The following is a 27,824-nucleotide window of genomic DNA, read 5'->3' as shown; positions in this document are numbered from 1 at the left end:
CGAATGCGATCCTAAGATCGGCAACCAGGTCATCCGCCTTCCTGGATTTTACAACGATATCGTCGACATATGCCTCTACGTTGCGCCCGAGATGGTCCCAAAAAATGTGGAGCATACACCGCTGATACGTAGCTCCGGCGTTTCTGAGGCCAAAGGGCATCGTGACATAGCAGTACATGCCGAAAGGTGTGATAAAAGAAGTCGCGAGCTGGTCGGACTCTTTCATCTTGATTTGATGGTAACCGGAGTAAGCATCAAGAAAGAATAAAAGTTCACACCCCGCAGTAGAATCTACAATCTGATCAATTCGTGGCAAAGGAAAGGGAACATTCGGACATGTCTTATTTAAACTAGTGTAATCTACACACATCCTCCAGTTTCCACTCTTTTTCTTCACTAATACAGGATTAGCTAGCCACTCGGGATGGAATACCTCCTTGATGAACCTAGCCGCCAGAAGTTTCTGCAACTCCTCGCCAATTGTCCGGCGCTTGAGCTCGTCGAAGCGTCGCAGGCGCTGTTTCACCGGCTTGGAGTTGGGTTTGATATCAAGGGAGTGCTCGGCGACCTCCCTCGGTATGCCAGGCATATCCGAGGGCTCCACGCAAAGATGTCTGCGTTGGCGCGGAGAAAGTCGACGAGCACCACTTCCTATTTGCTGATCTGCAACGCCTTGTCGTCGGAGCGATTCGGGTCGGGGGCACCTTCTTGATACCCTCAGCGGGCTCGAAGCTTCCCGCGTATCGGTGCATGGAGTCCAAGGCCTCGCTTGCCATTTTGTCGAGGGTGGCTGTGAGGGCCTCGTCCTCCGCCTGAGCCTCCGCGTGCTCAACGCACTCGACGTCGCACTCGTAGGCGTGCTCGAACGAAGAGCCGACGGTGATGACGCCCTTCGGACTCGGCATCTTCAGCTTGAGGTAGGTGTAGTTGGGGATGGCCATGAACTTGGCGTAGCAGGGACGACCAAGAATGGCATGATAGGATCCCCGAAACCCCACCACCTCAAAGGTGAGTACTTCCTTGCGGAAGTTGGTTGCCGTGCCGAAGCAGATAATCAGATCGATCTGGCCGAGGGGTTGTACGCGCTTCCCTGGCGCAACGCCATGAAATGGCAACTTGCTGGGGCGAAGCTTGTTCAATCCGATCCCTATGAGCTCCAAGGTGTGGGCGTACATGATGTTTAGGCTGCTGCCTCCGTCCATGAGCACCTTGGAGAAGAGGGTGTTGCCGATGATGGGGTCGACAACAAGCGGATAGCGTCCCGGGTGCGGGATGTAGTCGGGGTGGTCCTCGCGGCCAAAGGAGATGGTATCCTCCGACCAGTCGAGGTAGGATGGCATGGCCTTGGTGACGGAGAAAACTTCCCCGCGCTCACGCTTGCGCTGCCGAGAGGTCATGTTCGTCGTTGGTCCTCCAAAGATGAAGAAGGCATTCTCCACTGTGGGGGACTCGTCGTCTCCACCTTTGTCACCAGCATCCTTTTTCCTGTCCTCGTCGTGATGTGCAACGCGATTGTAGTATTTCTTGAGCATCTCGCATTGCTCGAGGGTGTGATTGACCGAGCCCTTGTGGTAAGGACACGGCTTCTTAAGCATGTCGTCGAATGGGCCACCACCGCCTCGAGGGGGGCCTTGAGGTCCTTTGCGATCCGGGGCGGCAGCGAAGGCCTCCTCGGAGTCCTCTGCCTGCCCCGATCCGCGCTGGTTCGGTGGGACCGGCTTCTTTCCCTTCCTCCCCCGCTTCTGTTTCTTGGCGGGGGCGTTGGGCTTGATATTGCTGCCCTCCGCGGGCGCATCGTCCTTGCTCTTGCTCAGCTTGTCGTCGAAGATGGCACCAAAAGCCTCCTCGCCGGCGGCGTAGTTGGTTGCGGCGTCGAACAACTCATTGGTGTTGGCGGGTCGGCTTCTCGCAAGCTCGTGCACCAGGTTCTTGCACGTCGTACCCTCGAGGAAGGCGTTGATGACCTCGACGTGGGTGACGCTGGGGAGCTCGGTGCATTGCTTGGAGAAGCGCCGCACGTAGTTGCGCAGGGACTCGTTGGGCTTCTGGCGACACCCTTTGAGGTCCCAAGAGTTCCCAGGGTGCACGTATGTGCCCTGGAAGTTGCCCACGAAGATCATGACTAAGTCGGGCCAATTGTGGATCTGGTCCGTGGGCAAGTGCTCGAGCCACGTTCGTGTGGCATCAGCAAGGTGAAGAGGAAGGTTGCGGATGATGATCGCGTCTTCCGTCGCACCGCCTAGCTGGCACGCTAGGCGGTAATCGTTGAGCCAGACTGCAGGATCGGTCTCGCCCGAGTACTTGACGAGGGTGGTGGGTTGTCAAAAGCGCGGGGGAAAAGAAGCAGTTCGAATCTCCAGGCTGACACCCGGGTGCCCGGAGGCTCCGGTGACTCACCCCTGTCGTGCTCGGGGTCGAAGCGTCCACCCCGTCGAGGGGTGTACTTCCTGCCGCCGACGATGTAGCGGGCGTTGCCGTCTTTGGCGTGCCCGCGTGTGTCGTGGAGCCGCTCCCTCGCGGGAGGCCTTCCGATGTGGTCGTGCACCGAGGGTACCTTCACACCGGGCGCTACGGCTGCCTTGCCCTTCTCTGCCAGTGGAGCGTGCACGGTAGCCTCGTGGTCCTGGCGTGCAGTCCCACCGGGCTAGTCCCGGGTTTTCGAGCGCATTCGAGACGCAGAGCTCTCGGCTTGCTGCACGGCAGCTTGCTCGATGAGCGCCTGTGCCTCGCGGCGCAGGTTGCGGCCCGAAGGCATCGATGGCTCGGGCATGGCTTGGAGTAGGTAGGCCGCAGCGACGAGTTTTTCGCCGGCCGTCTTTAGTTTCGGAGGTTTGTCGACGTTGTCATCGCCAGGATACGCTCCCGGGCAACGCGCGCCGCCGCCTAAGCATGTGCACCACGTGCGGTGCGCTGCTGCTCGAGCGCGGTGCGCAGCTCTTGGGTCTGCCGACGCTGTTCGTCGAGTTTGGCTTGGAGCTCTTTGAGCTGTGCCAACTGTGCTTGCCGCGCCGCCGAGCTTGACGAAGAAGAAGGGGCCGCAGGCGGCACCACTGGTTGGTTTGCTTGTGCGTCCACCCCGCCGTCCCCGTTGTCGCCCGGGGCGTTGTCGTTTCGCTCGTCCGCAAGGTCGGCCATGAAACACTCCTGGGCGGGATCATAATCCCCCTCGTTGGAGTCCTCAGAGCAGGTGAGGCAATACGCCATCGCGAGCTGGAACGAGCGGAATGCGTCGGGGTCGCGGACCCCGGAGTAGTCCTCGGCCTCCTCGGCCATGAAGTTGTTCATGAAGAAGTGGACGTCGTCGGCGATTGAGCTCGCCGTCTCAGGGTAGGATTCGTCAGGAGATGACGCGATGAGGTTGCGGATCGGCAGAAGGTGATGACCCGGCAGATCCACATACTCGGTGAAGTTAGAACTGATCGAAGAAGCGTAGGTCGCAGCATTGCGCATCCCGAAGGGGAAGGGCGACGGCGAGGTCGAGCCCCCCTGGGAGGCACTGGTGCTGCAGCAGATGACGGTGCCGCCGCAGATGATGGCGAGGCAAGTGATGACGAAGCGGTGGCCCCATTGGCCACGATGCTAAGTTGCGACATGCCAGCCTCAACCCACGTGGGGGAGCTGTGGCGTTCCGCACGACGCCGCTCCACGCATGCTTGTCGCGAATGATGGCCCGAGCGCCTGTTGTGCTGGGCTGGTGAAGTCGGAGTGACGGGGTTGCGTCTGGGTGAGAGGAGCTCCATGAGGTAACCGTTACCGGTTGCTCTAAACTCAAGACTCCCGAACCAGATCACGAATCCTGCTGGGAGCGGATCCGAAACACCCATGGGGTATGGGTTGGATCTGCTCGCCATCCCTGGAGATCAAATGGGAACAAAAGAGAGAAAATGTCACGCAGCGTACCCCCTACCTGGCGCGCCAACTGTCGGTGTCCTGACCCGGGGGTCCGGATCCAAACTAGTAAATGTTGTGTGTTTCCTCATCCCCAATATTGATGCAAGAGGCAACACAGTAACGCACGAGTTTATCCTGGTTCCGGCCACAGGGCCGTACGTCCAGCAAAGGGGTGTGCGAGGGCACTGTATTATCCTGCACCCGGAGTGCTTGTAGTAGGGGGTACAAGCGAGGCGAGAGAGGGAGGGAAGCTCCCAAGTCCCTGCTAGAAGAGGGGTTGAGCGTGGCGAATAGCGATGTCGGAGCTAGGAGTGAGTGCGTATGCTCTGAGCGGTGTGTGCCTAGAGAGCCGACTGACCTCTTTAAGGGATGCCCACCTCCTCCTTTTATAGACACAAGGAGGGACGAGTACATGCACAGGGGGTCGCGGAGGTTGTCGTTTTTCCCCAAGTTGCGGGGATACAATAATCGAGTATTGTGGGAAGTACACTGTGAGGTATGGCGTCGGGCGTGGTGGTCGTCCTTGACCTCGCGGAGATCGCGCCGGCGTCCTGCCAACTCCAGCAGGCGACGTGGTCGTCACTGTAGAATATTCAATCCTCCCGATGTGGCGTTCTGTGGGCCCTACGGGTCAGGGTCCTGCGTGCTCCAGCGGTGGCGGGGCACGCGGCGATCCCGGACCCCTTGGATAGAGTGCCAACGTGCGCATTAAGAAGGTCCGAGGGTTGCGTGGAGGTCCCGAGCCCCTCGAAGGGGCAGGTCCGGGACTCCGACTGCGTGTGCTGTGCGTCCCTCTTGGAGGGGCGTGTAGCGTCGCCGGACTCCTTCCCAAACAGGAGGCGGGTCCGGGGCCATACATGTGATGAGGTGGAGTCCGGACGGCCGGAGTTGGCAGAATAGTGCGGGGAGCAGTGCCGAGCACGCTGCGTCCCGCGTCGTAGGTCCCACAGTGCTGCCACAACATCCGGGATGGCGGAGTAGTGACCGGAGTTGGCGGATGGGACTCCGGTCACAGCCACTGTGGGGAATGGCGGCCTGACGCCATCTGTCCTGAGCGCTGTGGAGGAGTGGTTGGCATTCAATGCCTCCGTACGACGGGCGGTTGAGCGGCAGGGCCGTTTGTCCCTTACGCCGAGGGGTGGCCTCGAGCGAAACAGAGATGAGTTACCTGCTCGAGGGAGGCTCACTGCCCTCGAGCGAGGCGGAGATGATTTGCCCGCTCAAGGGTAGGTTCGCTACCCTTGAGTGAGGCGGAGATGCGGGGCGTAGTCGAGGGTCCCAATGGGAGCCCTCGAGCGAGGCGGAGATCGTCCCGTGGGTCCGAGAGGGGTGCGAATGGGCCGTATGCTGGGCTTCTTTGAGTCTTTTCCTTTCTTCCAGATTGGAAGGAGGCCGTGGGCCTTCGCGGGCCCAGCTACCTTAACACGTGTTTGCGTTTTTTAGAATAATCTTAGTACCCCGATTAGGGTGTTCCTAATCATAGTACCCGACAAGAACCGGATGAGTCCAACCCGGGCGCGCCGTCTCCACCTCCTGCGAGGTGGCCGGAGGGATGAGGGAGGCGGAGGATGCTGGCATTCGTGCGTGTGTGATGGTGAGCAACAGAGCGAGCAACAGATAATGTTTGGTCGTTTGGAATGCGTGGTCGTGGGAACTGGGAAGAGAAAGGGGCAACAGATAAGATTTGGGGTGTGTGGTCGTGGGAAGAGGAGGAGCGAAGCAGGCCTTGTGCCTGATTATTCACGTATGGCCCGAACTGAAGTGATGGAGATGAAGCTAACAGACCGTTTCGGGCCATAGTCTAAACTTCGTGCCGGGCCGGGCCACCCGCCGTGCTATGATGACGGCCCAAGCACAGCCCGAAGTACCAGGCTGTGCCAGCTCGGGCACGAAACAGGCCAAGTCGGGCCAAAAAATAGGCTATAAGGCGGGCTGTCGGGCTGCATGGCCACTATACGGACCATCGCGAGGGCACGTTGGGACCGAGCACGACGATGGTGCCGAGCACTCAGAGCCCCGAGTACGGGGATGGGCCGGCGGGTGGTGGCAGCCGTGGCGCTGGAGCGTCTCGGGGCGGTTGACGCCCGCGCCGGCAGCCTGGGGGAGGACCTCGGCTTCCCCAGCGGCGGCGGGTCCTCCACGTCCTTGGGCTCTAGCACCTCAGGCCCGCTGCTGCGCGTGATCACCACCGACCTCATCTTCCTTCCTCCGGCCGCCTTGGTCCGCTTGCTCGTTGCAGTTGCTTGCTCCTTTAGATAACACTTTTTTTTAGCATCCTCACCTCGCTACACCTCGTTGGAGCCGCCGCCCCCTTCTCGCTGGCATAGCGCCTCGCTGGAGCCATGCCACCACAACGGCCCTCATGCCGCCGGAGCCCCTGCGGCGTGGAATCTGCTCCCCTCGCTGCCGAACTGTCCATCCACTGGTCGGGTGGGTAAAGGAAATGGCAATGCAATGATGAGCGGGTATGGCGGGCGGGTACGTAGCGGTGTGGTGATAAAAGAATTAACTTTTGGCCAGAAACATCCTTTAACACGGTGTTTCTATGGGTTTGCACCTCTTCCCACCTCTCTAGACTCTGACAGGTGGGTCCAATGTGAGGAGTACGATGGATCTGATTTGAGTAACAAATATTTTCAATTATTTTCGATCTTTATAGTATAGACTAATTATGAATATTAAATATAAACTAATTATAAAACTAATTACACGGATAGACAGAAAATCTCGAGACAGATCTATTAAGTCTAATTAGACCTTGTTTAGTTGCGCTATGTAAAATTTTTGAAAGGGCATCTTCCTACATTTGAAGTACTAAACATAGACTAATCACAAAATAAATTAAAAAACTCGTCTATAAATCGCGAGACGAATCTAATGAGCCTAATTAATCCATCATTAGAGATTGTTTACTGTAGCATTACGATAGCAATTTAGCGTCTAATTACGGCCGAATTAGATTCATTAGATTCGTCTCGCGATTTATAGGCAAACTGTACAATATGTTTTTTATTTCGTCTAGATTTAATTCTCCATGCAGGTGTCGGAAAAAAATTGGAATTTTGAACTTTGCAACTAAACAAAGGGTTAATCAGTCATTAGATATTGTTTACTACATCACGACATTATCTAATCATTATATAATTAGGTTTGTTAGATTCGTCTCGCGATTTTACTCGAAGATCTCCTAATTAGTAATTAAATGTTCGAAATACCGTAGCTTGTGAATTTTTTTGAAAACGACCTGAAGAAGTCATCGACGACTAAGACCAGTGGACGAGGACGAAGCAAGGACAAGCGAACAGCTGGTTCGATGCCTATTCGGATGGCTGGCTACAGTAGAGTACATACACATATTGACGAATTATAGGTGCTTAAATTCATGAAGCTATAGCCGCTACAGTAACCAGCAGCTATAGTATCAGCCACTATCAACCTCTACAGTATCATATTCTCATACAAAATACTATTGAATCAGCTACTACGTCAATAAGCCTCAGCCATCCGAACGTGGTTTCAGAGGAATTTTTGGACGAGAATACTACGGCAATAAATTTCTTAGCATGTAAACAGTGAGGGTATGTTTAGTTTCCAAAAATTTTCACGATTTTCTATCGCATCGAATTTTTGGACACATACATGAAGTATTAAATGTAGTTGAAAAAATAACCAATTGCACAATTTAGCTGTAAATGATGAGATGAATCTTTTAAGCCTAATTAGTTAATGATTGGACACTAATTACTAAATAAAAATAAAAGTGCTACAGTTACAAAATCTAAAAAATTTCGCGAACTAAACTGGGCCTGACTATACTTTCATGTTGGTTAAAAGCCACTCAACTTTTTAGAAAGACTACACTGGGCTATTTTATCTAAATACTAAACTTTTAAATTTTATTTTATCTAAACACTAAACTTTTAACTTATATAATTAGCGCTAATTATCATGTTAGACATACAATTAATCTTAATTACATATTCGAATTATCCTACATATGTATCTGTTTAAATATCAATATGAATATATGTATCTATACTCGAATTTAATGTGGTAGTAAAGTGGATACATCCGAATCAGATTCTCATTAATTTTCTCTATCTGATTCCATATACGTATTCGACAATATCCGACATTATCCGTATCCATTTTCATTCAAAAACTTTTTAAAAATTTATATTCATTTCTCATACCCCATAATATTAATTTTTATAACAAAGATATAAAAAGATTAAATTTACTTTTATATATTCTTGTTTTATCTTGAAATTACTTTTATATTTTCATTTATATATAATAAAAATTATTTATATATTTATTGCAATATATTTTTCCTTCTAATTTTTATGTATTTATTTATCAACATATTTGCTAATAAATAATCTATTTTTAACTAGCTATCTTTATTATATTGTTAAACTTTAGTTTGTCCATGTATAACGATTTTGTAATCTAAAACTACCGATAAAGAAAATAGCTAAATATTATCTTATATATCGAGTAAATATCCGAATTAGAATTCGAATCCAAGGTATCCGTTTTGCATTCGTATCCGAGAATATCTGAATTCATATCCGTATTCGATTTAAAATGTTGCAAAAGGTGCTATTCGAATTTGATTTCATAAAAATTCGATATGTTTCTATCTTTACACGCGAGTGTTACACCGCCGCCTGACGCGCACAGAACCCCACGTCGCCGCTCAGGTCGGGCCACCTTAGGCTGCCTGCAGCGGGGACATGTAAATGCTCCTTCAGTGTATCGATGGAGGAAAAAGAGCTGCAGCGGGGTACGCAACGGCTCCCGCTATCATTGCGGAAGCCGTGACGCACGCCAAATCTGGCGCTGGCAGTGGACGCCCGCTACCTGCCACCGTGGCTCGGGCCCGTATGCCTCCCAACCGCCGCGCACTAGCCCGTTGATGCCCGAGCTCCGCTGGCGACCTCCGCCGGGACGGGGAGAAGCGGACGGAGAGAGGGGGAGGGGGGTCGGGACGCCACCGGAGCTCGGGGTCGAGGAGGCCACCGCGCGCCCGCCGCCGCCGCAGCCGCACCCCGGCCCGCCAGCCGCCGTCGCCGCCCAAGCCCATGGCCGCCGGGAGGAAGCGCCGGGAGGGAGGGAGGAGGGGCGGCTCCGCGCGGCGAGGGAGGACGGGGCTGCGCGCGCCGCCGTCGCCGCCGCGGGCTGCGCATGTGCCGCTGCCGCCGTCACTGGCCGCGCGCGGACCACCTCGCCGTGGCCGGAGCGGCGCAAGAGAAGGGCGCCTGCTCCGGCCATTGAGGCCCTCGTCGCCAAAAAAACACAAGGCCGCTGCCGCCGCTGCCACGCGCAGCAGTTGCTGCTGCCGCACACGGCTCTGCTATGCTTCCTGGCCGCACCCATGAGGCCGCACCACCGCACAGCCGCCGCATGCCGCATTTTCACCTCGCCGCCGCCGCGCCAGACGCGCCGCACAGGCCGGTGCGTGCCACAGCTTCTCCTCGCCGCGCCTCCGCCGTGCGGCTGTGCCGCGCGCCCGCCGCCCCCAACCCCGGCTGCTCGATGCGCCGGCCATGGGAGGCGAGGGTGGCCGGGCCGCACACCGGAGAGGCGGGCAAGGAGCGCCTCGCGACGTCCGGGAGCGGCGAGGACGGCGTCCGAGCGCGGCGAGGGAGGAGGGAGTGGTTTCGGCGCAGCGAGGGAGGAGGAGGGAGGAGCTCGAGGTGGCGGCGGAGATCGATGCCGCCATGGGAGCTGGCCTCGAGCCGCGCGCTCGCTGCCCGACCGCCCTTCACGCGATCGCGGCTCGCCGGCCGCCCGGGCCCCGTGTGTGCTCGGCGCCGCCGGCCGCGTGCGCTCGCCGCTCCTGCGCGATCTTGGCACCGCCGCCCGCGCGCCGCTCCCGTGCGCGCTCGGCGCCGCCGGCCGCCCGCCCCACGCGCGTGCTCGGTGAATGGGAGGCCGGAGAGAGAAAGAGAGAGCAGGAAGGGGCATAGACACAGTGGAGCGCGGAGAGGAGTGGAAAGGAAAGGGAGAGAAAAAAACAAAAATGAGATGGTAGTGGGATGATTGAATAAAATATGTGATAGTTGGGATAGAGTAGATATATAGAGCATGAATGGTTGTAGCAAAACTGTACACAGAGGAGAGAATATGGATGACTAGATAGGAATATTCTTTGTAAGATGAATATAGAGGAAGATGAGTGCGGATAGCCTCGGCTACGAGATATGCTCATGCGGCCTCCGTGTCAAGACCGCCGGCCTCGCTCGCCTCTTGATGGCGTGCGCAGGTGCCGTGACACCGGCCGCATCCGTCACTACTACAGAAACGCTGATTTGTTCCGGTTGGGAAACCCCTGTTATCCCGGTTTCCCAATCGGGACCGCCAATGCCCTTTTGTCCCGGGTCTGGCAACCGGGACAAAAAGCACCCTTTTGTCCCGGTTGGTAACACCAACCGGGACAAAAGGGGCTGCCAGCGCCACGTGGCCGGCGCACCCTTTTGTCCTGGTTGGTGTTACCAACCCGGACAAAAGGTCCATTTTTTTCCATGTTTTTCTTTTCTCAATTCTTTTTCTATTTCAATTATACTTTTACATTTCAATTAAACTTATGTATTGGAATTCAGTGCGTAAGATCACCATTAATATATACATATATATATATTTACTTATATAATATTTGTCCTAGATAGTTTCCATATATAAACATATATATATACACATATATTATTGGAGGCCTTAAATATATAATACATACATACTCATAAATAGAAATATAATACATACACACACATATATATATTTACGTAGGTATATTCGTTCTGAATTACATATATATGCGTATATTATCATATTTGCCGTGATTGTCAATGTGAGATTGTCCATCATAGTAGAATTCGCCTTTTGGATCGAGGACTTGCTCAACATTAAATCCGGACAATTGTTCTTGAATCGCCATAATCTTTTTCTCCCGTATGAGTTTATCGTGCATCTCCTCGACCTATGGAAAAGGGGGATAATTAATTTTGACTAATTAAAATACGAGTTCAAACATTAACAAGTTTTTTACTTACTTCCTCCTCCCAATTTGCCAAGGCCCTTGAAGGACCTACCAGACCGTGGATGTTCTCGCATATATAGTATGCGTATAAATTAGTGCCTTGTTTCTGCCTCATACACTTTAAGAGAGAAGAAATTATCAGGTATTTACATGAATATATAATAAAACTAATGAAACGTGCAAAGAATCATCCAAGTGCGTACCGCAAAATCTGTCTTGATCTTCAATTCCATGTCGAATTTGGCTGGATGATTTTTAGCGACTTTTTTCCAAACCCTGTGCATGATTAGAACAATTATAGTCAAGTAACAAAGTGATTCAAAGTATCGGTAATCGAGGGAGTAGTGGTAGAATTACTTTTTCATCATGTTAAGAAGATCACTGTATTATTCTGGAGGTCTCCTTAATGAGTCCATAACCACCATCATGCTAATGTCGACAAGTATGAGCATTAGGACCCAGTGTTCACTGCAAGATTATACGGAATAGTTACGGTTTAAACAATTCGATGATACAGAATAGAAAGAGTTAGATGGTAGGAATCACCCACGCAAAGTTGTAAGAAAACAATATCATTTGCTTGTTGTGATAAACACTTAAGTACTTGAACAAGTTTTGGAATATCTCATCGGAATTGTCACGTAGAAGCCTCCAATTACATGTAATTGGGTCGATGAAGCCGAGGTGAGAGTATCCCTTTCTCTTGCAAGTTTGTATCTCCATTCTACATGATACCGAATAAATCAAGGGATCAGTATGTTGAGATCATGCAAAACAATACGTAAGGAGAGTAAAATACTTACAGAACCCACAAGCCGACCATAGAGATGTCGAGGTCCTCCTGATGGAATAGTTGGTAAACTTCTTCCCAGTTTATCCATATAATGGCCTCCCCCCGTAAGAAATCATCATCTTTAATCTTTTGCGCCCTGCATGAAGTTGCATTCGGCCATTGCACGCATGTAGTGCTGGTGCAGCTTATACATTTATGTTGGAAGCACAGACACTACTTCGGGGGGTACAAGAGATTTGCCCGGCTCATACGTCCATTTGACGACCACTTCGGCCATTGGAATATCTTCTCCCCCTGCAATCTGAGCCGCCGTCAGGTTTGCTTCTTTCAAAAATGTAACAAAGTCTTGTTGTTGTGTCGTCTATCCCACTACGAGAGGCTCTATTGATTGTTTCTTTTGGGCTCTGAGCTGTGGAACGTCGGACGACGACAACTTTGATTGTCTCTTATTTTTCTCAGTAGTTTTGATAATTGTGCGGTCATAGTCTGAAGGGGGATCTTTCGGAATGAATTTTCTCTTATTTGCTTCGCACATTCCCTTAAAATTTTCAAATCTCCCAGATTTATCACTTTCTCGGGCTTCGGCTTCGGCTTGAAGTGCTCTTTAACTCTATCATGAGTTATTCGATCGCATTCTTCAAGGCTCATGTTCCAGGGTTTAATAGGAGCCTCCTTGGTTTTTTTTCTTCTTTTCCTTCTTTGGAGGCTCCTTAGTCGGTGCAGCTACCTTCTTTGCCGGCAGCTGTTTCTGTTTCTTTGCCGGCGGAGGGGGTGACCAAGGAGGTGACGGTGACGCTTGAGTGTTCATTGGCACATGAGATGATGGTGATGGAGAATGTGCCAGTGAACCTTGCCGAGACAGTGCTGCCCTTGGGGAGTTTTGCGGAGATGACGGCCTTGGAGAGGCATGCTGAGATGCCGGTCTTGGTGTTCGATCATCCGACTTTAGGACGATGTAGCGCTTATCCCATATGATGTAGCCATGAATGACTTCTACTAGTGTCCTCTCCCCATCACCTCCAGGAATATCAAGCTCGAGCGTCTCCCAATCCTGGCACACCTGCTCCACGCCAACTCTTGTGTATCCTGCTGGAATTTGCTGCCCGTGGTACACGTCGGCTAGTTGGGTTGGCATGGCGGTACCGTATGCAACAGTGAACATTAAGTTCTTAATGGCAGTCTACAGGTCACAAGGTGTCCGCTGGGTGATCTCATCCACTGAAAATTGTTGTGGGGCCGTCGCTTCAACTGCGTCTTGGATCCCCGTTGTCTCGACGGCGACGTTTGTGGAAGCGCAGTTGTTTTTCCATTAATATAGATGATCAGCTGCGACATTAGGCTCTGGAGACACTAGTTGCGCTTGTTGTTGCGGGCTCATTGCTATGGCCACTTGGCGTTGAACCTCTTCCTCCAGTATTTGATCGTGTGACATGAGCTGTTCCTCTAGCCCTCGCAAGTGCTCCCACTCATCATTCTTTCTTCTTTGTTGACTTCTATATGATTCAATGTAATCCCTGAACCCATACTTCCACCGAACCACACCTTTGCCTCTTGTGCGGGCCGAATGTTCTGGATTCCCAAGGGCACACTTGTCCCTCTCTCTATCCAGCTAGAATGTTCCCTCGGTCGCTGCTTGTATGGCCTCCTATAGTCTCTGGGCTGCTAGCTGGATTTTTGGCCCGGTTCAAGCTTCCCCCGTGACCATAAAACCAGGTCCTTGATCTTTCAGGTCAGTTCATGGTCGCAGGTTGGATGCTTCTGTCAAGCAGATCCTGCTCCATCTTTTCCCATTTGGGTATTGCAAGCTTGTAGCCTCCTTGCCCTAGAGTGTGATGGTACACTTTCTTCGAGGCATTTTCTTTGGCCTTCTGCACCTTCTGAAGCCCAAGCTCTGAAGACTTGTATTGCACAAATGTATCCCAGTGACCCCTGAGCTTTTAGAGCTCACCAGTAAACACGGGTGTGGTCCCAGTCTTGATATATTTCTTCGTCAAAATTTTCTTGAATGATTGCAGCTGTTCGGCCATCTTGCTCAGGGTCCAGGCATATCTCTTCTGATTCAACTGGAACTGTGAAGTTCTTCTTAAGCTTCTGCCAGCACCATTCTTTTTCTCTTTCGGGTACCGCATCCCGTTCCTCGCTTGGATTGGAAGCTTTCCAAAGCCTGAAGCTGATCGGGATGTGGTCCCTGACAATACATCCGGATTGTCTTACGAATTTTTTTGCGGCAGCTTTTGGAGCGATCGGTTCACCATCTGCACCAACTTCCATTATAATGTACCGCCTTTCCATTTTCTTTGTCGGGCCTCGCTTCGTCTTTTTCTGATGCGACGATGATCCAGACGGCTATACAAAAATATTCATATATTTATATAGTATTCATATAGATTCAGATGAAAATATGATTTTTCAAAACAAGTAAGTATAGTTGTGATATGTATATTAGCACTTTGTTCACCAGCAGCGTCATCTTCCTCTGCAGCAGCGTCATCCTGAATGGATGGTGCCTCAATTCCGTCACCGGACATATTCAAATATATGTCGGTATTGCTGCCATCATCAGCTTATTCGGGGGCATCTCCTTGTGCACCACCACTTTCGGCAATCATATTCAACAGGAACTATTCGTCTTCCGCGTCTGTTTGTTGTCGCGGGTCCATCGTAACTAAAAAATGAATACAAATAAAACCCTTAAGAAAATTCTCTAAAAAATGCACATATTTGCAAGGATTGGATCAGAATTCGTTTAGATGGACGAGGTCGAGAAGGGGACTGTGTTTGGATCGGACTACGTTTACATGGACGTTTAGATGGAAAATACTCTAACCATTCGATCGGAAACATGTTGGTAACGGTTGGAAACGGCCTTAGGAACCGGTTTTCCAAGCGGTCGAGATCGGTGAAGAGACAGCGAGAGAGCGTTGAACGAATGTGTGTGTGTGTGTGTGCGCGCGCGCCGTTGAGTGAGTGAGCGAGAGACCGAGCGTAAGTTTGTGTGTTAGCGCGAGTTTGCGAGCTCGAGAAGTAATATAAATGACACCTTTGAATTAAGAATGAAGAATACATGTAATTAAAGTCTTTGAATGGCATAATTAAATAATAAATATATGATAAATTAAAGACTTTGAATGACATAATAAAATAATGAATACATGATAATTAAAGTCTATAATTCTCACTATATCTCTATAATTAAAGAAAACACTATATCCATAATTGAATTCTAATAATATATCTATAAATCAATTCTACTATATATATATTAAGTACATGGTTCTACGATTTTTTCAACTATTTTTCATGATTCTTCAACAATTTGCTATGATTTTCTAATAATTTTCTACAATTTCCTAACTATTATCTATTTTTTCGTACCTATTCTCTTTAAATTTTTAACTATTTTCTATAATTTTCTACCTATTTTATATAATTTTCTACCTATTTTCTACAAACCCCTATCTATTTTCGACTTTTTCTAACATAATAAAAAAATGACGTCAGCACATAGTAGTGCTGATATCAGCACATAGTAGTGCTGACGTCAGCAAAGGGCTCACATCCTTGGGCGGCGCCGGTGGTGGTGCGTCACGAGGGGTCGGCGAGGCGGCGGCCGAGAGGGGCAGCGCGCCAGCAGTCGAGGTCGCGGCGACACTGCGGCGGTCGAGGGCGAGGGGCCGGCACGGCGGCCGGCGAGGTCGGGGCCGGCGAGCTCAGGCCGGCGGAAGTGGAGGTCGCTCGAGGGCAGGGGCCGGCACGGTGGCAGGCGAGGGCGGGGCCGGCGAGCTCGGGCGGTGGGGGACGTCGAGGGCGGGGGGCCGGAAGGGCGGCAGGTGAGGTCGGGGCTGGCACGGCGGCGCGCGGGTGGAGGACGACAGCGCTTGGGGCAGCGCTTGGCGACAACGGCGCTCGGGGACGATGGCACGATGAGGCGGCGAAGCTCGGGCGGCGCGTCCTCTGTCGGCGGTGGTCAGCAGCGCTCAGGGACGATGACGGTGGCAAGCAGGAGGCAGTTCGGATCAGAGGGACGATGGCGCGCCGGCGCAGATCAAGAAAAGCACGAAGTGTCCTTTTGTCCCGGGTCTTATCTCCACCCGGGACAAAAGGTGTTTTTATGCGGGCCGGGAAAATTCCCGGGTGGATCTACCACCTGGGACAAAAGGGGCCCGTTTTTCCTCATTACCGCCAAATCTTTCTCTTTTTTATTTGTTTCTTTTTACTTCTCTTTTAAAATAGGCTTTCACTTATTAATTTAGTTAAAAAAATTATGGTTCCAAAAATTATGGAACAAAATTTCTTATCTCTATATAGGCTTGATACACGCAATAAAAATGTTTAATTTTCATTCAAGTGATTGGGTCAACGAAATATACTTTTTTGAAATCGTAATTTTTATTTTGACCATGCAAAAATATATTAGGTGAATAATTTTTTTTAAACTTTTGCTTTTCGACAGAAAGTGAGTTTTACATAAAACTAAACAATTTCATGATATTAATGAGTAGTGTGTGAGTTTGTGAGGTAGTGTGTGTTAGTGAGATTGTGTGTGTTAGTGAGAGAGTATAGTGTGTTAATGTGAATGTAGTTTCATGAAATAAATAAAATTAGTTGAGTAATCCATATTATTGTATGAAAATTATACTTGAGTCTAATAATTAAGTGAAAACTATAAAAATGATATATATATATATATATAACACATAAAGGATAATGGCACGGTACATATATAATAAAAATATTCGAATTGTCATTACTTTTCTATAGAATAATAGAAAATGATTCAAGTATATGAAAGATTAGTGGTAACAGACTTTCTCTTGACAAATATCCCATGATTATGATCACGGCGCAAGTATGGAGCATAATCATTGGCTAGTAGGATGCATGGATCAGCATTTACTTCCAAAGGTGGAATGACAACAAAGTTATTATATTCTTCTGACAAGTCTGTCTTGTCCTCCACTCCAACGATGTTTCTCTTCCCTGATAGAACTATGTGTCACTTAGGCTCATCCTTTTGCTTGTTTATCCCCTTCTTTGGCTTGCTGGACATGTCCTTAATGTAGAAAACCTTAGCGACATCCTGGGCTTGGATAAACGGCTCGTCTCTATACCCAAGATTGTTGAGATCAACTATTGTCATCCCATACTCATCTTTTGTTACCCCTCCTCCAGATAGCTTAATCCATTGGCAACGAAATAGAGGCACCTTGAAATTAGGACCGTAATCTAGCTCCCATATCTCTTCAATGTAGCCGTAATATGTGTCCTTTTTTCCATTATTGTCTGTGGCATCCATACGGACACCGCTATTTTGGTTGGTACTCTTTTTATCTTAGGCTATCGTATAAAATGTGTTTCCATTTATCTCATACCCTTGGTATGTTAAGATATTCCAAGATGGTCCCCTAGCCAATAACAACAGTTGTTCACTTATATCCAAGTTATGCATTAGATGCTTCCGCAACCAGCTGCCGAAAGTGTTCATGTGCTCACGTGTAATCCATGCCTCAGACTTTTCCGGAAATTCGGAGAGCAGAATCTTCTTGTGTTCCTCGATATACAGGTCAACTAAGGATGATTGTTGAAGAATCGGATAATGCGCTTTCTTGAATGAGAAATCATCTGTGCAGACATAAGATTTCTTTCCTAATGTACCCTTTCCATTTAGTCTCCCCTCATATCGCGATTCAGGGACCCCAATCGGTTTAAGATCATCAATAAAGTCAACACAAAAGTCAATGACCTCCTCAGTTCCGTAGGAACTGGCGATGCTTCCTTCTAGACGAGCTCGATTATGAACACATTTCTTGAGTACCCCCATGAACCTTTCGAATGGGAACATGTTGTGTAGAAATACTGGTCCGAGGATATCAATCTCTTTCACAAGGTGCACTAGAAGATGTGCCATGATGTTGAAGAAAGATAGTGGAAATATCAGCTCAAAGCCAACAAGGCATTGCACCACATCGTTTTACAGCTTTATCAAATTGTCCGGGTCAATTATCTTCTGAGAAATTGCGTTGAGGAAGGCACATAGCTTCACGATGGTTAATCGGACGTTATCAGGCAAAATCCCCCACAGCACATCCGGAAGAAGTTCGGTCATAAGCACGTGGCAGTCATGGGATTTAAGATTTGTAAATTTCTTCTCTGCCAAATTTAGGATTACTTTTATATTGGATGAGTATCCAGATGAAACCTTTATACTGCTCAAGCAGTCAAACATGCTTTCATTCTCTTCCTTGCTAAGAGTATAGCTGGCAGGACTTAAGTATTCTCGTCCATTATCTCGCTATTATGGATGTAAGACATCTCGTTCTTCTATACGTTGCAATTCTTGACGTGCTTCTAGTGTATCTTTTGTCTTTCTATAAACTCCCAAGAATGCTATCAGGTTGACGCAAAGATTCTTCGTGAGGTGCATCACATTAATTGCATGTCGAACATATAAGACTTCCCCATACGGTAGCTCCCAAAATATAGATTTCTTCTTCCACATGGGCGTCATTCCGTTTTCGTTCGGAACAGGTTGGCTACCAGGTCTCTTTCCAAAAATAACTTCTAGATCTTTTACCATGTCGAAGACGTTTTTACCACTACGGTGCATCGGCTTTGTTCGGTGGTCCGCTAGACCTTTGAAATGCTTGTCCTTCTTTCGTACCGGATGCCTGATGGGAAGAAACCGACGATGGCACATGCATACAACCTTCTTACAGTGAGTCAACCATATATTATCGGTATCATCTAAATAGTGTGTGCATACTTTGTATCCCTTATTCAAATATCCTGACAAGTTACAAAGAGCAGGCCAGTCATTGATCGTTACGAACAGCAATGCTCGTAGGTTGAAGTTTTTCTGTTTGTATTCATCCCACATACGTACACCTTCATCGCCCTAGAGCAATAAGAGCTCTTCGACCAATGGTCTTAGGTACACATCAATGTCATTTCCGGGCTGCTTTGGGTCCGGGATAAGCATTGGCATCATGATGAACTTTTGTTTCATGCAGAGCCATGGTGGAAGATTGTACATGCAAAGAGTCACAGGCCAAGTGATATGACCACTACTCATCTCACCAAAAGGATTCATGCCATCCGTACTCAAACCAAACCTTATGTTTCTCGCATCCAATTCGAATTCTGGGTACGTTCTATCTATTTTTCTCCACTGCGACCCATCAGCGGGGTGTCTCAACATCGAGTCTTGCTTGCGTTCCACTTTGTGCCATCACATCAACTTAGCATTATCTTTATTTCTAAACAGACGCTTCAAACATAGTATTATAGGCGAATACCGCATGACCTTAGCAGGAACTCTCTTCCGGGGACGCTCTCCCTCGACATCGCCAGGATCATCTTTTCTGATCTTGTAACGCAATGCACTGCATACGGGGCATGCATCCAAATTCTCGTACTCGCCTCGGTAGAGGATGTAGTCGTTGGGGCATGCATGTATCTTTTGCACTTCCAATTCTAGAGTGCAAACAAGTTGTTTGGCTTCATACGTTGTGGTAGGCAACTCGTTGTCCTTAGGAAGTATTTTTTTTAACAAGTTTCAGTAATTCACCAAATCCCTTGTTGGATACACCATTTGTCGCCTTCTATTGCAGCAACTCCAAGGTGGTGCCAAGCTTCTTCAATCCATTTTCACAGTCTGGGTACAACAGCTTACGGTGGTCCTCTAACATCTTCTGGAACTTCAACCTCTCCGTTTCACTCTCACAGTCTGCCCGCACATTGTGCAGTGCCTGCCCCAGATCGTCGCTGGGATCAACTTCTGCTACATCTACTTCGGGCTCTTCCATGGGTATATCATCATCGAATGCACTGAATCCAGCATTCCCGGGAAAGTGGTCGTCAAAATCTTCTTCTTCATTGTCTTCCATGGTAACCCCCTATTCTCCGTGCTTCGTCCAACAAACATACTTCTCCATGAAACCATTTGCGAAAATGTGGCTGTGTAGGATTCTTGAAGAGGAGTAATCCTTGTTATTCTTGCAATTAACACACGGGCAGCACATAAAACTATTTTTCTTGTTTGCCTCAGACACAGATAAAAAATAATGCAGACCTTCAATGAATTCGTTAGAACATCGGTCAGCATTGTACATCTATTGCCGGTCCATCTGCATTTTAAAGGAATCGGTTTGAATTCTTTACACATATTGAATAAATAAAATATATCAAACCTAAATTAAACTAAATGTAACATAACATGAATAATTTAAAGATCTGCAATATCCATCATACATCATGATTAATTAAAAGGAGTACTTAATCTATTACAGAACTTAACAAAGGAGTACTCAACATGCAACTTAAAAATTCGCACAACAACACATACGTTTTCAATCGTCCTTGTGTGGGAACGCAGAATGCTCTAACAGATTTTTTGCTGGCGCAGAAGAAGATGGCGGAGCTGAAACTTCTGAGTTTGGTGGTGACGAACCGTAACACCACAACAAATTCTCAAGATCAAACGGAGGTTCCTCGCCCCTTGCCACACATTCTCTATATTTTTTTTCCAAATAACGGATCACTACCCTATGAAAAGCGCTAGATTTCGTGCACCGACGACCTACTAGAGTAGTGTCCTTCTCTCCAGAAGGACAACGATCACCCCACCGGCGCCACTCCCTCCAGCTGCTGAAGCCATATTTTACTGGAAAACACTTTTATTTTTCACAAAATTATAAATTCTTTCAATTACAATACAAATATTATTTACTATTACAATTACAATTATCAAATTAATTACTTTTGCAAATAACAATGAAAACATATAAAAAAGACAAAATCTCTAATTAATTGAAAGAAATCTCTATAACTCCTAATTATTTTGATACCATTCAGTTCCAGGAGAACACTCTTTTTAATATCCAGAAACCCTCTAGAAAAAAATTATTTTAGAAAATATATATGTCGGTAACCTCGACCCTGCGGTGATGACACTGCCTTTTGGGGGGACACGGTGCTGTACAATTACGTCACCAATAGGCCAGTCGCAACACTAACATTTACGGTTGATAGAAACACAACACTTGGCACAAGCAGTATGCACGTTGATATGCTCTCAGTATAACAACGGCCACGCTGACTGTGCCAAATATTGTGTTCGTATTAACTTCAAGTGCTGGTGTTGCGACCAGCCCATTGGTGACGTCCTTATAACGCATCGTGTATCCCTGAAATATAGTGCCATCACCATTGAATGGAGATTAACGACGTATACTTGTTTCGAAATAAAGATTTTTTAAGCTTCTAGATGGTTTCAGTGTGAGCATGAACGAATACATCACTAGAGTGTCAAAATAATCCATTCATAATACAAAAAATTCTAATATACCCATTTCATTAATTTATTCATTAATACAAAAATCAACTATCCACAATATGGTCATATATACAAGTAAATCACATGAAGTGTCTACACTCATTCTAAAAATTTCTACTATCCACATGCTCATCTAAATCTAAAATAAAATCACACCTACATATGCAATCTAAATGTCCAAGAAATGAGCTACACATTTTTTCTATTTCTAAAGCAAGAAATGGGCTACACAAGCAATGGAAGAAGAGAAAAACAAGCCCCAAACCTTTAGAGCCGATGGATGGACGGGGAATCAAAGATCTTCACAAATGTGGTGAAGAAATGAGCAAGAACTCCCCTCTCCCGAGCCAAAAACAGCAAGAACAAGTGAGCTAAATGGCTCAGGCGGGGGAGAGGGAAGGGGATAAGGGGGACATGGCCTTTTGTCCCGGTTGGAGGCACCAACCGGGACCAAAGAAACCCCTTTTGTCCCGGTTGGTGGCTCCAACCGTGACAAAAGGCCGCGACCAAAGGAACCCTTTTTGTCTCGGTTGGTGGAACCAACCGGGACAAAAGGCCCCTGTCCCCCCTACTGGCCCGGCTAGCCGTTGGACCCGGGACAAAAGCCACCTATTGTCCCGGGCCCAAAGGCAACCGGGACAAATGGCCTGGAACAAAGGCCTGTTCTGTAGTAGTGCGTGAGCATCGTGCGCCCACCTTGGCTCAGTCCGCCGCAACTCACGCGGCGCCGCTTCCTCTTACGGCGAGCTCTGACCATGCCATGCTCCATCGTGGACCCTCCCGCCGTGCAGCCTAATCACGCGCACGCCGTCGAGGGGCTCCACCTTGGTGCATTATTTGGCCGAGTTGTGCGTAGCTGATGCGCACGAGTTGCTCGTCAAAGATGCACGCCGGCGGCTATGCGGCGCACAGAACGAACGGCCCCCATCATCCTGAGGTAAGGCACATCCTCGTGCTTAGCCTCGGGTTAGGGTTAGGGTTCATTAGAAAATTTGCAGAATTTTCTTATGCGGCTGAAATTTGCTTTCCCCTCCCAATTGTTTATTGATGCATCTAATTTTGCGAAAAAATAACTTACCAGGGACCGATATGGGGAAAAAACTTAGCAGCCAAAAACCCTAGAACCCAAATTGTTAATTTAATCATGAAATTCATCTAATTTTGGCTCTAACTTTCTCAGCGATGCATTAACGAACTAAAATTAGATCTAATTCGGCATTAATTACATGAACAGATTAACAATTAGTCTTAAACCGAATTAGATTAGGGTTAATTGCACATTAATATACTTAACATGGATCTGCTTTAGCATTATTACATATAAGTTAGGCTTGACAAATCCAATCTTTATTCATTGCACGTGAAACAAGTTATAGTAGATCCAATCTACTAATTGCATCACACTGATTTGCACATAACATTATCAAATTAGCATTTAAAGCTACGCGTAAACCCAATCTGCAAGGACTAATTGCATGAAACTAGATCTAATCTGATGCATTCCTCGTACATAAGCTTTATTGTAGATGCTAATTGCATATAAAGCTTAAACATAAAAACTGATCCAGATGTGAACTAATCTCATGATAGGCATTAAGGTGGTTCTGTGCATTAATCTGATCATGAATTTGTGCATAAATGGATCTAATCTGATTAACAAAGACATTATAATTTATGACTCTGGATTAGGATCTTGTCAGGACTAAGGTGGGTCTGATATCAATTGTTAGAACTAATTAACCATAAACAGAATAATCACTAATCAAACTTAATGCAAAAATCATAAACTTAGAACTAACCAGAGCCTTGCAATGCCATATATGCCTTTGTTCTTGTAGATGTGTTGACGTAGGTGAAGTAGACTTGAATCTTCACCAGATTTAAAGCTTATAGCCTAAGTTGTTAAAGAATGTAGATGAACAACAGGCCAAGATCTTATGCTCCCCTCCAGTACGCTTAGAAATCGGATTTAGGATGGCTAATCATGTTTAGAATTTTAAAAGATAATAGAGTCAACCACCCCCTTAGATTATAGTGTTACGGGTGCAGGGCCTTGCTCTTAGTTTGGAAACTAATCTGGGCCCACTGATTATGGCCTAATAACTTTTCTTAATCACATTTAGGTGGTAAAGATGCCATTAGTTCTTTTAATTCCTTAAATGACAAGATCACATCCTAAATATATTTCCAGCAATTCATATTTGTGGCCGGCCGTGGTGCAGGATATATTTTGAGTGCATACGCCATGCAAACACGTCGTGTAGTTGACGGATGAACATGTAGGTGGAAATTTATATATTATCTAAAAGGAAATAAAGAAACAGTAGTAGCTGGCGAAGCTGAATAATTCTTAGGTAGACGTTTAATTTAGAACCAAATGGCACAAGACAACAAGCTCAACGACGCCTGGTGGACAATGTCAAATTATATGTAAAAAGTTTGGCCTGCACTCATTTCTGGGGTGCCGAGATTGAACAAGTGGCGACTGCTTGTCCCGTTGTCCTATCCTGGACAAGAAAAGCATCCTGCGTAGCTCCTATCTTGAAACAGAAGAATGAGTGACCGGCCGGCCGGCCTGCATTCTTTTTTATGGTACCGCCTCATACAAATATTAGACCTGGAAAAACACAGACTTCAGAGAAGGTGAAATCGCTCATGAACTAGCGCAGTAGCAGTGCCAACTACCAACCAGCGAGCCAGCGACCATTGGCAACATCAGGTATAGGGGAACCGTAGCAGAGTTAAACAATATTACACACGTCAATGGACTTTTGGACATCAAACTGCTCAAGTTAGTAGTCTTCGTTTAAACAGCATACACATTACAGTAACTCATCATTATGATGATTCCACTCTAGATTTTAGCTTGCCGAGAGATTGTTATAGCTAAATCCCAAAAGAATAACATTTATGTATACACGTAAAGTTGTGCGAGTACTATGGATATGGATGTCCTTAAGAACAAGCTTGCAAGAAGAACCCTCATACGAAAACGTGAACATTTCAAAAAGGTTTTTTAGACCAAATTTCAAAAAGTTCACAAAGAATGGAATAAATTCACACACGGCAGTGCAAGAACCATTCTCCTTCAAATAAAATTATAAGGAGTGCATTCTTCTTCCCCCAGGTGAAAGCATGGCGTCTGATCATCTGCCGTTGGAAACACCGCTAAATACTTCACCATCACCTCCAAGTGACGCTTCCCACTCGATTGAGGTCAGATGGATTTGAGAAAGAGTTGGCATAATGTCCCTCATTTCAGGCCGGTTCATTGGATCCTCACTTAGGCACCACATTGAAATGTTTGCCATCTATAAAACCGACAAAGGAAAGATACCATTAACCGAGATGTTTGAATCAAATAGCAGGTATACACATTTGCATTTCACTAACCTTGCACACTTCTTCAATGGGGTAGTTGTCCTTCAAGTTGGCATCTATAATTGTCTCCAATGAGTTCTCTAGATCTTCTGATTTGAAGGCTTTCCTCATCTGTGGACAGAATGACATATATTTATCGTTTCTATTGGATTATTGATACAACCTTGCTGAAAATCAGTAAGCAAACCACAAAAATGAATAACACCAGACGTTAAGTGCTTTCATGGGCTCTTACAATGGCGATTAGTGACTTCATCTTATTAACTTCTTTATTATCCCGTATAAGGGCACGGAGTCCAGTGATGAGCTCTGCAAGAACTACTCCAAATGCGTACACGTCAGACTTGGTAGTCATGTGAAGTTCAAGAACTGATCTGCAGCATTATATTCATACTTGTGAGTACTACATATGAAATTGCATCAGTTGGTGGAAGCGCTCATCAAATTCAAAAGAAAACTAACTCAGGCGGAAGGTAGCCTGGTGTTCCAACTAAACGAGTCGCCACACATTCTTCTTCATCGCTGCGCTGAACGAGCTTCACTAGCCCAAAATCTGCAACCTGTTAAACAGGTAATAATAAGCTAGTAATATCTGAGAAGGTACACTAAAATTTGATGGTTCAAAAGGAACTCACTTTAGCTCTTAATCCATTATCGAGCAGAATATTGCTAGTTTTGATGTCACGATGCACATAGCAGGCCTTTGTATGGTCATGGATATACTCAATACCACGTGCTGCATCCAATGCTATCTGTGTTCTTGCAGTCCACGAAAGAAGCTGGTGACCTAAAAGAAAAAAACATGAAAGCAAGTTTGTTTCTGTTTAAACTCAATGACATGCACGGGTTCATATAATACAAGAAATTCCTGATTCCAAAATATTTATAAGAAATGGATATTGTTTGCAATTTCAAATAATTCTGGTCTCTAGTTTATTGGGTAATGCATTTATGGAACCTAACAAACAAAAATATTAAAATAAAAATCTTACAGCAAAATTATCTAGATGGATACATAAATATCCATACAGACATTGACTGCCAAAATCATATTAGTTTAAATTCTATTTACTGGCGGGAGCACTGCTTAAACTTGACACAACCCCATCACTGTCTTTCTGTCGCATACCTTTCAGCAATGGATCGTGTAGATGATCATTAAGTGAACCATTCTGGACATATTCGTAAACAAGGTACAGGTGATCATCCCCAGCAGCATAACCAATCAACTCAACCTTTGTGTAATTGAAGTGTCAGAAAAGTTTGCATTTATATGTAAATGATCATCACACAAAAATATTCTATACCTCCTAGGTCCTATGAATTAACTACATACCACGTTTATATGATGCACTTTGCAAAGAACTTTTAGCTCTGCAAAGAACTCCTTTGATTTGCTTGCTTTCATCTTCTTAACTGCAATTTCCTGCAGTCAAAGTCACACATCAGGATCTTTTTGCTTCACGTATACAATAGGCCGCATCAGATTATAGAGATAATCTTACATGTGCTCCTATGAAACCAAGGTAAACACTTCCATAACCTCCCTCACCAATCTTTCTTTTCTCATCGAAATTTGCAGTAGCATCTCCAACTACTTTCAAGCTGAAAATCACAGGCCTCTCTGTTTGAAATGGATCAATATCTGCAAAGAATCAATTCAGAGTAATGAGATATGCATGTTTAGCTAAATATTATGAGCAGAGTAAGGAACACACTAGACCTGTTATTCTCATGGAAGGGAAGAAACGGCTCTCCAGAGCAGCAATGCTTGTGTTGCTGGGAGCTCTCTCCATTTTAATCTCTGGCGCTTCAACATTGAGCTGAGAAGACCTCCTTTTGATGCGAAGGATGACAGTGAACACACAGAGGAGCAGTACTGCAGCTGATATGGATGCTGCCATGATGATTGACAAACTACCAATCTCTAAAAGTGATCAAAATCAAAAAAAGAAAAGACAAAATGTTAGCTTTCAGTTGTCAATGCGGCCGAAAATAGCACTTATTGATAGGCCCTGTTTGGAACCGCGATGCGTCGCGTATGAGCGAGAAAAGCGAAAAAATCCCGCCGAACGCCCCGCGGTGAACGCGCGTTCGCTCGCCGCCCGCAATGCGAAACGCGAAAAAATGAACTGCGCGGGCTAGAATCGCAGACGCGGGCTCCGAGCCGCTTACGCGTATAAGCGTCGCGCGATTCTCAACCACCGTCCCAAACAGGGCCATAGAAGAAAGAAAATTAAATTTCACAGAAAAGAATAGTCTGCCTCTCATATTATATGAAATGTAGAATGCCGATGGTACGAATATCTTGTAGCAAAAGTCACGTGAATAAGTACAAGGAATTTACAAAAGGTTAAGTATGAAAATATTTAGTTGGCAATAATCATTGACTCACTTTTCTTAGAAGAACCAGTAACTCCCATCGGGATAAACAAGATCCAGCCTGGTTTGATGAAATCAGGATTCGTTACACTTGGATTCAAGTTTAAGATATCTTGTGAACTTGATCCGAACACGCTTGCAATAGTGCTCAGGGTATCTTCCTCCTGTACTGCATAGGACAAGACTCCATCTGATGCTGTTGGGGAACAGCCACATGGAAGGTGAACTGTAATCGTCTCATTTGTAATCAGTACCTTGCCGTCACCAATATTCATCGCAAGCCCACTAAATTTGTTGATCTTGACAGTGTCAGGTGTATTGCCCTGCTCCACTTTGTATTGAGTGTCATGAAAAAAAGCACTCAGGGTGTCGTTGATAGCCTCACACATGCACGACACACCCACCAACAGGTCCTCTGAACCAGAGAGTCGCTTGATAGGCTTGATGAGAGATTGATTCCCACTGAAGACAGAGACTATCTCTGACAAGTTACGCCCTTCAGGAGTGACATAGAGGAATGAGTTGCATGAAGGGTTGATGGGCACAGCATTGCAGTGCATGGGTTGCCATTCTGCAGTTGATGCTACACTTCGCCTATCAATCAAAGAAGCGCTGGTATGGTGGTGTTGCAGAAACAAGGTGAGGAAGAACAGGGAACCAAGTTTGGCCATGGTGAGCAAGCGGAGAGGCAAATGAAATTTGGTTACAAAGGATGTTTATTTGTAGCACAAACTTGTCATGCAGTGCTTGTACGATACCTTGGACTTCCTGGATGTCAATTGCCTGGCACAGCCAGTTAGCCGCCACTGTTGTTCCTTGTTAAATCCGCTTCCCTGAAGCTCTAAATGATTTGGAGCATTGGAAAATGACATTATAGCGTATTTAAGCTTTCACAATGTCCATCAACTCTAGTCCAATACTGAACAAATTGGCCAGCTAGCTGCAGTCCTCATGGAGTATGAAGGAGTCAAGCTTGTCTCTTGCTTCCAACATCTGGCATA

General features: G+C 46.7%; 1 protein-coding gene across 1 annotated transcript; it reads right to left on the bottom strand.

The window, feature by feature from the left end:
* Positions 1-23,920: 23,920 nt before the first annotated feature.
* On the bottom strand, positions 23,921-27,810 carry LOC120675987 (lysM domain receptor-like kinase 3). The gene is made up of 10 exons (XM_039957190.1): positions 26,837-27,810; positions 26,165-26,368; positions 25,947-26,086; positions 25,778-25,867; positions 25,571-25,676; positions 25,077-25,228; positions 24,904-25,001; positions 24,677-24,815; positions 24,454-24,552; positions 23,921-24,371 (listed from the first exon to the last, which is right to left on the bottom strand). Exons 1-10 carry the CDS (start codon positions 27,492-27,494, stop codon positions 24,207-24,209), a joined length of 1,851 nt encoding a protein of 616 aa, XP_039813124.1. The 5' UTR covers positions 27,495-27,810; the 3' UTR covers positions 23,921-24,206.
* Positions 27,811-27,824: the final 14 nt, after the last annotated feature.

The sequence above is a fragment of the Panicum virgatum genome, chromosome 5N (genome assembly GCF_016808335.1).
Source record: "Panicum virgatum strain AP13 chromosome 5N, P.virgatum_v5, whole genome shotgun sequence".
In the NCBI taxonomy this organism is placed as follows: domain Eukaryota; kingdom Viridiplantae; phylum Streptophyta; class Magnoliopsida; order Poales; family Poaceae; genus Panicum; species Panicum virgatum.
This window is presented reverse-complemented; position numbering and strand designations above follow the sequence as displayed.